At 43.3% G+C, this 12,714-nt stretch overlaps 1 protein-coding gene across 4 annotated transcripts in view; it reads right to left on the minus strand.

Annotated features, from left to right (window-relative positions):
• Positions 1–12,714, minus strand: part of abcc5 (ATP-binding cassette, sub-family C (CFTR/MRP), member 5) — a 108,854-nt gene that overhangs the window by 42,239 nt on the left and 53,901 nt on the right. For 3 of the 4 annotated variants that reach the window (XM_085990118.1, XM_085990119.1, XM_085990121.1), the window contains 3 exons: positions 8,680–8,752; positions 4,142–4,345; positions 936–1,082 (listed from right to left, as the gene is read on the minus strand). In XM_085990118.1, the coding sequence (XP_085846244.1) occupies positions 936–1,082; positions 4,142–4,345; positions 8,680–8,752 (424 nt within the window). The remainder of the gene's footprint in view (positions 1–935; positions 1,083–4,141; positions 4,346–8,679; positions 8,753–12,714) is intronic. The other variant, XM_085990120.1, reaches the window with a different exon arrangement.

Raw genomic sequence — 12,714 nt, forward strand, 5'->3', positions numbered from 1 at the left:
TGGCTGACACCTCTGCTTGGTGAGGGGTGGGGTGGGGGTGCTTTAGGCTTGCCGCAATCTATGCTTAGTTGGGGTGCATCGATATGTGCTTGCCAGGTGGGGTGGGGTGGGGTTGTGCATCTGGGTTTCCTCCAGGTTTTGGGTGGGGTCAACGTTCTTCAAAGGATGGGTAGTTGATCTGTTCCCTGGGGAGAGGAGTTCATGTCGCTTCCTGCAAGCTCTGCTCATTGTGGGTGTATGTGATCCCTGCTCACTTGGGGGCCGAGGGGGGGGGGGGGGGGGATATGTTTTTCTTGCACGGGAGGGGCTTATTTTGAAATTTCATTATTGCTTCATCTAATTTTTTCACTGTGCTTCATCAGTATGGAAGGTGGGTTTGTTCACTTGATGATTTTGCAAACGAATGTTCCAAATGTTGTTCGATTTTCCTTATAACACCCAGTGCTTCTTTTTTAGTCAGTCTTGCTTACTCTTTGGTTACCATGTTGTTAAATGCAGCTGATAGCAGTTAAATTAGACGTTTCCAGCAACTGGTTTCCTTTCACTTCCATGAATCATTCTATGCTAATACATTCTTGTTGACCGGTGACATACTTCAAACTGCCAAAATATGATTCCCTAATTTTCATTTTAAATGTTTGTTGATCATTTTGCTGTTTTGAAACTTTATTCTTTTCGCTCACACACATCTCAAGTGCCCAGGTCCGTCATTTGTTTCCTGAACGGGATACATTGTAACGTTATGTGCTGCCCCATTATACTCAAATTAGCCATGTACAGTTAAGATCACAGCGCCATCTATCAGCATAGTATCCTTGGAATTTCAGACCACTCACCATTTTTAATACATAATAGATGAAAATGCAAAGGTCATGTACATAGACTGCACTTCAGTGGATATTTTTTGATATAAATATATATAGAAATAAAATTACCTCAACATGTGGAGTGTCTCCCAGCTGCAGATTGTTGAACATTGCTGCATAATCGCCATTCAAAATCATTAATTCTTCATGAGACCCTCTCTCAGTTATACAGCCATCCTTCATTAAAAGCACCTCATCACAGTCCACCAGATACTGCTCAAGTTAGACAGAGAATCAATTAATTACTTTATGCATCTTTATATCTCACACACTTAAGATTTTGAACCACAGGTTTGCAAGAATTTTTTTATCTATTTATTCATTCATGGGATATTGGCAAGGCCAGCATTTATTGCCCTTAAGGTGGTGGTGGTGAGCTGCCGTCTTGAGCTGCTACAGTCCATGTGGTAAAGGTACTCCCACAGTGCTGTTAGGGAGGGAGTTCCTGGATTTTGACTCCACAAAGATGAAGGAACGGCGATATATTTCACAGGCAGGATGGCGTGTGACTTGGAGAGGAACTTGGACGTGGTGGTGTTCCCATGCACCTGCTGCCCTTGTCCTTCTAGATGGTAGAGGTCATGGGTTTGGGAGGTGCTGTCAAAGAAGCCTTGCCGAGTTGCTGCAGTGCACTGCAGCCATGGTGCGCTGGTGGTAGAGGGAGTGAATGTTTAAGGTGGTGGATGGGGTGCCAATCAAGCGGGCTGCATTGTCCTGGAGGGTGTTGAGCTTCTAGAGTGTTGTTGGAGCTGCACCCATCCAGGCAACTGGCGAGTATTCCATCACACTCCTGACTTGTGCCTTGTAGATGGTGGAAAGGCTTTGGGGAGTCAGGAGGTGAGTCACTCACCACAGAATACCCAGCCTCTGACCTGCTCTTGTAGCCACTGTATTTATGTGGCTGGTCCAGTTAAGTTTCTGGTCAATGGTGACCCCCAGGATTTTGATGGTAGGGGATTTGGCAATGGTAATCCCGTTGAATGTCAAGGGGAGGTGGCTAGGCTCTCTCTTGTAGGAGATGGTCAGTGCCTACCACATGTGTGGCGCGAATGTTACTTGCCACTTATCAGCTCAAGGCTGAATGTTGTCCAGGTCTTGCTGCATGCAGGCATGGACTGCTTCATTGAGGAGTTGCGAATGGAACTAAACACTGTGCAATCATCAGCGAACATCCCCACATCTGACCTTATGATGGAGGGGAGGTCATTGATGAAGCAGCTGAAGTCCTGGGACTGAGATGATTGGCCCCCAACAAACACAACCATCTTCCTTCGTGCTAGGTATTCCCCGATTCCCATTGACTTTAATTTTACTAAGGCTCTTTGATGCCACACTCGGTCAAATGCTGCCTTGATGTCAAGGGCAGTCACTCTCACCTCACCTCTGGAATTCAGCTCTTATATCCATGTTTAGACGTAGGCTGTAATGAGGGCTGGAGTGGTCCTGGCGGAACCCAAACTGAGCATTGGTGAGCAGGTTATTGGTGAGTAAGTGCCGCTTAATAGCATTGTCGACGACACCCAACGATGTCCAATATTTTGTTCCACAGTTTTATTTTATTGGTTATGGCCAAATATAAATTGCAGCACAGGCCCACCAGCACTACGCTACTCAGAAAATTCCACTCACCAATTAGCCACGAACAAGTTATTTTCCATCCTTGCCAAACTAAAAACAAAGCAACTTACCAGCTTGCAATATTGATAAGTTCACCCCTGCAGCTTCAAACTGTCATCATATTCGGTTTTCCTGCTTCATCTTATCCATTGTGGCCTAGTGTCCCTACCCTCCTGCCGAGTTCCATTACTATACCAAAAGGCTTTTTTTTTTTTTTGAAGATCTCATTTTTTCTGATTAAAAGTTAATCAATTTTTTTAAATGAAATTAGTAGGTAACTTTCCATTCAGTCATCTTCATTCTTTAATTCAATTTTGACCACCACATGAAAGTAGGATTTGCCTTCACATGGGAGAAAAATGCCTCAACACTCGCACAAAAAAAAATTGCACCTTTGGCAGTCAGTCTGAACTGAAACAAGCCTACAAGTTTACCCAGAATAAGCAGCTATGAAAGTTACAAACATTACAATGAGCAATGGAATTGGTAAACACTATTCGATTACAATAGTTTTGAGCCGTATCAGGAGGCAGTTTTTTTGAGGTTTAACTTCATTAAAGAAGACTTCCTCAGGTAAGTTATATCTCCCATTGTTCCTCATTCTTCCAAACTCCATATACAAACTGGAAGTAAAAAGTGTAATACAAAAATTGGAATACAGCTCTTAAGACTTGCATTTCATGCAAGCTTACAGCAACCAAGTTTTTGTCACTGTGGGCAAGATTGCAATGCCTAGTAAAATAATGCAGAATGCTCTAAGTCACCACCCTGCAAATGGTCTCGAGCAGAACCTGACATTTAGCGTTCCAAGAATTAGCCACTGCACGAGTTAAGCAAGCTCTAACTTTTCCTGATGGGTCCAGCCATGTCAGGGGATAAAGAGAGAAGCACTTCACCATTCGATTATCCAAGTGCTTAGTGACAGGTTGCCCTAAAGTGAAACTAATATCTGTCTAGACTAACAACGGTCCTTTATCAAACTAAATAATAGGCTAATTCCGTGGTACATGCCAACCAGGTGATATTCCCTCTCAATTGAAGTAATTAGAAGCAACAGATAAAATTTATGCACTATGATTTCCTTCCCATATCAGTTTTTTCAAGAGGTCCCCAATTATTATAAACTATTGAATATTTTGGTGCAGAGTAAGGTTTACCATGGATACAATTTTCAACTGTCAACTTGAAGGAAAACTCGAAGTTGTGTTATACAAAGCTTAACTTCATATCTTAAGAGTACAACAATCAATGGCAATTTACATCATGGTGATCGACAGATGGACTCTTTTTGCCCATCGTCTCCTTTCTTCTGCAAATATTGAGATTTCTATAAGTTGTACAACTGTGATCACAATAAAACATTCTCTTCACTGTCACGAATGTTAATATGGAAACGGCCCTGTTAACTAAAAAATAATTGGAACTGGTTCTTGGGAGTCTTAATAAAAAAAAATCTCATCCCAGGCTAACTGGATTAATTGGACACGTGTCAGTTATCAAACAGATAGAAATTGTGTAACTATACAATGTTCAGTGAAAATACAACTGATAAAATTAAAATCAGAAAAGGAATCAATTCTTATTTTGTTTGTCTGCTTCAAAGATTCTTACTATTTCATAACAACAGCAGCAGTTCCGTTATCCATGATGCAAGTTACCTGGAGCTGGTGGGTGATAAAGAGAACGGTCTTCAGATTCAGCTGCTTTTTAATAGCATTGTTAAAGATGTGGTTTCCTACATGAGCATCCAGTGCACTGAGTGGATCATCCAAGATGTAAATACTCCGGTCGCTGTACAAAGCACGTGCCAAACTGATCCTCTGTCGTTGTCCTCCACTCAAGTTAGCCCCACGTTCTCCCACCTGTGTGCCAACCAAATAGTGCAATGCTATCAGCCCACAGAAGTAAAATTCTGGCTTCAGTGCTGATTCAGCAATACAAGGATTCTGGTTTGAAGCCAGACTCCATCATTACCATAGCTTCAAATGAGTGAACAGGTACCATTCCAGATTCAATCGCTTGTATTGGTGGGTAGACTATATACAAGCAGGATTTTTATTGTACTTCGTCCTTTTACAATTTTGCTACATTTAAAAGGTGAAACCTGCAAGTTAGATGTAAAGCTGAAAGTATAGGGTAGGCCTGTACTCATTGCAATTTAGAAGAATGACAGGTGATCTTATTGAAACATATAAGATGCTGAGGGGGCTCGACAAGGTAGATGCAGAGAGGATGTTTCCCCTTGTGGGGAAATCTAGAACTCGGGGGCATAGTTTCAGAATAAAGCGTCGCCCTTTTAGAACTAAGATGAGGAGGAATTTCTTCTCTCAGAGGGTCGTAAATCTGTGGAATTCTCTGCCGCAGAGAGTTGTGGAGGCTGGGTCATTAAATACAGTTAAGGTGGAGATAGACAGATTTTTGCAAGATAAGGGAGTGAAGGGTTATGGGGAGCGGGCAGGGAAGTGGCTTTGAGCCCAAGATCAGCCATGATCTTATTGAATGGTGGAGCAGGCTCGAGGGGCCAAGTGGCCTATTCCTGTGCCTATTTCTTATGTTATGTCTTTAAAGCAATGAAGTACTGTCATATTTCTTGAAACATATTTTGTTGTCTTAATAGACTGTCAATTGCTAGTCAACATGTGAAAGAAAGAATAAACGTGCATTTATATAGCACCTGTCATGACTTTAGCACGTCCCAAAGCATTATACAGCCAATTAAGTACTTTTGAACTACAGTCACAGTTATAATGTAAGGAAATCGAGAAGAGATTTTCATTCACCTAATAGTTGTTTTTTATGCAAAAAGTACTGTTGCAGTGGTAATATTACCAAGATACTTTGATACCTCCAAATCACTGAAGGTGAACCGAGATCATTTCTAGGGTAATTATGTTGTAAAGGTCAAGTGTGAATTAAAAATATATAACGGGTAATGGAGTCCATTCAGTTTAAATGATAATACAGGTGGGTGTTGCGTAACAGGCAAGAAAAATATTGAGCTTAAGGGTATATTCATGCACAAAGCAGACTAAAGATTTATTTTAAAACACAACTATGTGATAAGCATTTTGAACAAAGGCTATTTATCAAAAGATATGTCCCCACAAAGCAAAGGAGTACATCCATCCTAGAGAAACAACGTACTAAGCATGCACAGAAAAAAGTCATGACAACCAGCATTAATTTAGCACCTTTAATGTAGAAACAATGCCCAAGGTGCTTCAGAGGCAAAACAAAAGTATAGAAAGATGTGAAGAATCTCCACAAGGTAAACATTTACAGCACAGAGGGTCACTTAGTCCATTGGGTGTGCTAGCTCTTTGTTAGAACCGCCCACTGCCCTGTATATTCCTCCACTTCAAATAGTTATCCACTTTCCCCTCAAAATGCACAATGGTCCATGCCTCAATTACTCAGTGCAAAGCATTCATGATCTAACAACGCTCTGCGTAAAGAAATGTATTCTCTCCCTTGACAATTTGGAACCAAGGGCCCCTCGTCACCAACCAGAGGAAGTAGTCTTTACCTATTCATCGCACCAAAGCCCTTTTATCATTTTAAAAACCATTATTAAATTTCCTCTTCGCCTTCATGCTCCAGCGAAATGGTCTCAGTATTTCAAGTCTCTCCTCACAACTATAGATTCCCATCCCGGACATCATTCTGAGCCACAGCTGGTCAGTCCAAAAAGCAGTTACATAACTTTTGCTCAGTTTGCTAATCTCAGGGGAGATATGAAATGTCTACAGAAACCTTTGAAGTACTTCCAAGATGGTTCCTTAGCTCTGTAACTCTGTCCTTGGTCATCTGTTGCCATCCTTTGCCCTTTCTCCTCCAATCTCCTCTTCTCCACTGTTTAAGTTCCCCTAACACGAATAGTGGGTGCATTTTTAGTCCAAACTGCAAGTCCAAAGTTACTTGTGCTGAGCCCACTGCCCATCCCCTAACCCTGTTTGTTCTTTGTTTTCCACTGCTTTCAACTGCTGGAACTCTGCTCAAATATCACTTCCCAAGTTCTGTATTCGTCTTCCATCAGGAGAACACTGGTCCACTGGACTAAACCGTAAGACTCGACTGCTAGGAGTCTGCTCTGCTACCCAGTCGCTTCATGTTTTAAGGTAACTTCTTCTCGCCTACAGCCTATCCACACCTGTTACCGGCTGATGACTGTCCTTCAGTGCACTACTGGTTTCTGAGCTTTATTTTGCTGCTCTGTGGCTCCTGAACATCAATCCACTTTCCCCTGGGCCGAATTCCATTTCTCCACTGCTTCTGGACCTCATCATGACATCCAACTTCGCCACCGTTTCCTACGCTGGCTGAGACGGTTTCGATTCCAACATCAGGCCTACAGCTGCTACTCTTCTGGGATTTTCTCTCTCTATGCTGAGCTAGCTCTGATCTGCTTCTGCTGGTTCCTACTCTGGAGCCTGCTCTACTAATGCGGAATGATCTTCAATATGCCGCTTTCCGCCTGCTTCCCTTTGTCGCCGACTCCATTCATCGCTCCGCGGGTATACAGGATCCGTTGGTGTGAACCACTAAATTACTGAGGCCACTACTCACCACTGCTGCACCCCTGGATCAACCTATGCTGGCTTATGCTTGAATTCTTCACACCTCTTTGGCTCTCTATTTTCTAAGGAAATACCTCCAGCAGTATTCCCACTGATACTCTGCCCTTCAAATAGTTTCTGGACACACTCGCCCACCACACCCATCGAAGCTCCAAGCTGACTACTAAAAGTTAATTTCATTCCACCATGGGACCTATGGCTTTAACTTCAGACTCTCTCTTATTGTCTCCTTCCTATTTTCCATTTACAACCAGGACATAACTATCCAAACTGGGCCATACCTATATACACTGAGTTTCCATGTCCATTCCCATGTGCATTTGGTTGCCACTCCAGACCTGAGCCCATTACTTCGATCTCCTTTTCCATCTCTTGACCGCTTTTGGGCCCTTCTCTCCTGTCTCCTTGCCTTCCTGTTATCCAGTCATGCCACCTTTCATTTCTCCTCAGGTATTTTTTTCAAGCCCCTAACCCAACCCATCACTACTCCTCGACAAAAGAAATAAACATATAATCTAAAGGGGATACATTTTCATTGTATAATTGTCCTGAAAGGAACAGCTTAGCATATTTTTGTATGTTCATAGAATCTACAGCACAGAAATATATCATTTGGCCCAACAGGTCTATGCCAACGTCTATATTCCACTCTAATTATTCTTCCAAACCGGGCCCCATCCCTCTATTTCCTTCTCCATGTATGCATCAAGCCACTCCATAATGCTTTAATGCTGTCTCAGCAGGCTGAAGCTGTTCAAAGATTAATACACTTCATTCACACAATATGAAATAATAATGGGCCTGAATTTGTAATCGGAGGCTTCCCGCGGACGGATGCCTCCGATCATCAAATTTTCTACGCATTTACCTGGTGGTTTGGGAGATACGGCGCTCTCCTGGTTGAAATGCGTAGAGGCCCATGTATCCCATGCGGTTCACAAGTGCCCCTGGGGTCACGTGGGCCAGTCCAACCAATGAAAGAAGGGAATCCCCATTCATACTTTTGACAGTTCTGTTTGTACGGAACCGTCAAAAGTATGAATGGAGATGACGTAAAAAATACAGGAGCACATGAAATAAAACATTTTTAAATTACATATATAAAATTAATTAAAATGGCATTTCATTAAATATTTTAAAAACTTTAATTTTTTTTTAATTAAAAAAATTATATGTTTTAACAGGGCTAAAAATAAACTTACCTTATTGGACAGGGTTTTTAATGTATAAGTGAGTGATAAAGTTTTATTTTTCTATTTAAAAAAAAAATTCTTATGCTGGTAAAAGCAACCTTACGCTTTCTTTTACCAGGCGTAAGAATTCCATGGCCTTTCAGCAGGCATAAGTGGAACAAATAGCACAACTCTCCACCCACAGAGGCCCTTTTCCAAGGGATGCAGAGGATCTGTCAAGAAGATTCTTGAAAGATCGTAAGTGCCGGGTTTCAGCGCATTCGCTTCGCATGCCTAAACCCGGCACTTGTGCGGCCCCTACAGGCGCATGCGCACCTCGTACGCACCCGTAGGGGTTGCAAAATACAGCCCATAATAATTCATTTAAGTAAATTGGCAGTTAAACACTCAACGTAGCTACAACAGAAATATTTGTACTTTTCATACCTCGGTCATATCCCCATTGGGTAATATTGCAAGATCCGGTCTCAGGCAGCACGCAGCAAGCACATTGTTGTATCTGTGTTGAAGGAGAACGCTAATTTAATCTCACTCATTACATAAATTTCAGTCAAAAATAGCCACAGGTCAAAATACATTCTTGATCTTCACAAAGATAGGTTAAATAGTATACTTCAACAAGGTCATCAACAAATCATATCAAATATTAACAGTACACAAGCACCAATTGAACAAGCAACAATTCCTAAACTATACATTATTCAGTATAGCAATTAGCACTTTTTAAAATTCCTGCATTACATGCTTATATAAGGTGGCAGTGTTGAATTGATTAAAGCTATCAGTTTATAATTAACACTAGCCAAGTTACAGAATTCTAATAGTGCTATCACAGGCTTATCAAAATACCTGACCCCGCCTACATCAAATATAGGTAATTTGAATAAAAACTATGATTGGCCAAATAGCACATATCGCCACATTATCAAAACTGCTGGTGTCTCAGCTTTATTTTTCTGCTGTGTAGGTCCCGGACAGAAATCCACTTTCTCCAAGGCTGGAGTCCATTTCTCTGCTACTTCTGGACCTTATATAGTGACCTCCAATGGCGCTGCTGTTTTCTAAGGAAACTACAGGAAACTTTCTGGTATCCGGCACTGACGGGACCGAGCTGGTGCCGGTCGATCAACACTGCCGGAGAAACCAGCGCTAATGTTAAAACATACGGAGCTTCGGAGCTCCATATCTAGCAACAAACCCTGTTGCTTAGCAACAGCTTCAAAACAGTCAGCGCAGCTTGCAAGCGTCTCTGTAGCTAAGCAACAGCTTCAGCCAGACGCTTGCAGAGCCAGGAATGGAGAAAAAAAGCAACGAAAAGTAAAAAAGAGTTATCTGAACCGACTCCTGAATTTTGCCGGTGGATAGAGCATTCCGGAGATTTAACCTCCGTTTAAACGAAAGTTTCCTGTATTCTCTGCTGGGCCTTCTAGATTCTATTATCTGGTCTGTTACTGTGTCCTCAGTTTTCTGCCCAGCTGCCAGGAATTTTTCACTTTACACCACGATAGCTCATCTGTTCTTGCTGGTTCCCATCCACCTCTGGATTCTGCTCCACGAATGAAGTTTGCTCTTCTGCATTCCACCCATTGTCGTTGACCCCATTCATCCCTCCGCTGGTATACTGGATCTGTTGGTGGGCATTACTGATCACCAAGGCCACTACTCTCACCTGCTGGACCCCTAGATCAACCTATGCTCCCTCATTGTCAATTCTCCATGCCTCCTCTGCTCTCCAATTTCCACAGGAAAACCTTTTGCAGTGCACCCGCCGACACCGTTCACCGAAAATGTTCCTGGACTCACTCAACCTCCACACTTGTCTCCGAATCTGGACATTAGTTCGTTGGTGCTCCAAGCCCATTCCGCCCATCAACTTCATTCCACCATGGGACCTCTGACTTCAGCTTTGGATTCGCTCTCATCATCTCCTCCCTATTCTCCATTTACAATCAGAACATTTCCATCCTAAACTTTGGCATGCCTATGTAACCTGCATTACATGTGTCCATTCGCGTGTGCATTTTGGCTGCCGCTCTGGACCTGAGCCCATTACTTCCATCTCCTTTTTTCCTTTCTCTTCTCTTTACCCATCTTGGGCTCTTCTCTCTCACCAAGGGATATGGAGAGAAGGCAGGAACAGGGTACTGAGTTTGGATGATCAGCCATGATCGCATTGAATGGCGGAGCAGGCTCGAGGGGCCGAATGGCCTACTCCTATCTTCTATGTTTCTATCTCCATCTCCTCTCCCTCCTGTTACCCAGTCATGCCTCCTTTCATTTCTCCCCTCTTAATAGCTTGCCCCCCCACCAAATCCCAATCCCAAATGCCTCCTTACAAGCAGCAACCTCAACTATCCCATTTTCCTCTCTCGCCAACCTTCCCACTCAGCAGGCCCACTGGAACTAATCATGCAAATGTCCTTTCCGTCCCACTCACCCAACCCACCGCTGACCCCGTGGGCTCTGCCAGCAGATCATCAATCACTGCTCCTCTCCACATCCCCCTCCAAATTGTCCGTTCACTTACGAACAAGGCACTCGCTATCCATGACTGATTCCCTTGACATCATGACCTTGACAAAACTTAGTTTACAGGTGACAACACTTTTTTCCTTACTGAAGCTTCCTCACTTGGCTATACCTTCCATCATCTGCCCCGCCCATACCTCCACGGTGGCAGTTGGTCCTCATCACCAAATTTCATCTTGGTCTGTCCCCTACTCCTCTGGTGCCTTCTCCTCCTTTTGAGCACCTCATCTTGTTCCACCCCTTTTGCCTCTCCTTTATAATCCTTTTTCTCTACTGCAGACCAAAGCCCCATCCCAGGTTTCTCAGATATCCTCACTCCAAGACTCTACACTAAGCAACTTCTCATTCTCAGCAACTACAACCACTACTACTGCAACCACCACCATTTATATACAGCACCTTTAAAGTACTGAGGTAAAAATGTCCAAAGGCGCTTCGCAGGAGCGTAATCAGACAAAACTGCCATCTATAAAGAGATATTAGGACAGGTGACCAAAAGTTTGGTCAAAGAGGTAGGTTTTAAGGAGCGACTTAAAGGAAGAGAGAGGGCTAGAGAGGCGGAGAGGTCAGGGAGGGAATTGCAGGGCTTAGGGTCTAGATAGTTGAAAGCACAGCTGCAAATAGTGGAGCAATGAAAATCGGGGATGTGTCAGAGGCCAGAATTGGAGAAGCGCAGAGATCTCGGAGGAGGTTACAGAGATAGGGAGGGGTGAGGCCATGGATGGATCTGAACACAAGGATGGGAATTCTAAAATCAAGGCATTGCCGGACTGGGAGTCAATGTGGGTCAGCAAGCACAGGGGTGATGGGTGAACAATGGGTGATGGTGCAAGTTAAGATAGGGGCAGCAGAGTTTTAGATGAGCTCAAGTTGACATAGAGTGAAAGGAGAGAGGCTGGCCAAGAGAGCATGCGAATAGTCGAGTCTGGAGGTACAAAGGCATGAATACAGGTTTCAGCAGCGGATGAGCTGAGATGGGAGATATTACAGAGGTGGAAGTCGGTGGTTTTGATAATGGAGAGAATGAGAGGTCGGAAGCTCGGCTCAGGGTCAAATAGAATGCTAAGGTTATTAACAGTCCAGTCCAGCCAGTGGCCAGGGAGCGGGATGGAGTCAGAGGCTAGGGAATGGAGTTTGTGTCGGGGATCAAAGATAATGACTTTGGTCTTCCCAGTATTTAATTGGAGGAAATATCTGCTCATCCAATACTGGATGTCAGATAAGCAGCGTGACAAATCAGAGGCAGTGGCGGGGTCAAGAGAAATGGTGGTCAGGTACATGTCAGCATACATGTGGAATCTGGGGTGTTATCAGATGATAGAGTTGAGGGGCAGCATGCAGATGAGAAATAGAAGGACACTAAGGAGAGATCCTTAGGTGACTTCAAAGCTAATGGTGCTGGAGCGGGATGATAAGCCATTGCAAGAGATTCTCTGGCTATGACTGGCTAGATAGGAATGGAACCAGGCAAAGGCAGCATCACCCAGATGGACAATGGAGGAGAGGTGTTGGAGGAGGATGATGTGGTCAACAGTTTCAAAGGCTGCAGACAGGTTGAGAAGGATGAGCAGGAATCGTTTATCACATCAGTCACATTGGATGTCATCTGTGACATTGATTAGGGCCGTTTTAGTGTTCTATAATCTTTTAAGAATCAATTGCTTTTCTGCAGTTATCGCTAACAGATCCTCCTTTAGCGCACAAATATTCTCATTTTCACTGATTCAAAAGCTCACCCAATGTCTCTGCAGTAATGATTTGCTAACTAATGAAAACAAACATTCAATCAAACCCTTCATGATTTTGAAAACCTCTATTTGATCCCCCTTAACTTTCTCTCTCCCAGTGAAAAGAAGCCATAAATTTTCCAAGTCTGTTTACAAAACAGTAACCACTCATTCCTCCCATCAAACTGGTGAATCTGCTCTGTCC

This window comes from Somniosus microcephalus, chromosome 6, assembly GCF_052327205.1.
Source record: "Somniosus microcephalus isolate GS21.2 chromosome 6, FLI_Smic_1.0, whole genome shotgun sequence".
NCBI classification, from domain to species: Eukaryota; Metazoa; Chordata; class Chondrichthyes; order Squaliformes; family Somniosidae; genus Somniosus; species Somniosus microcephalus.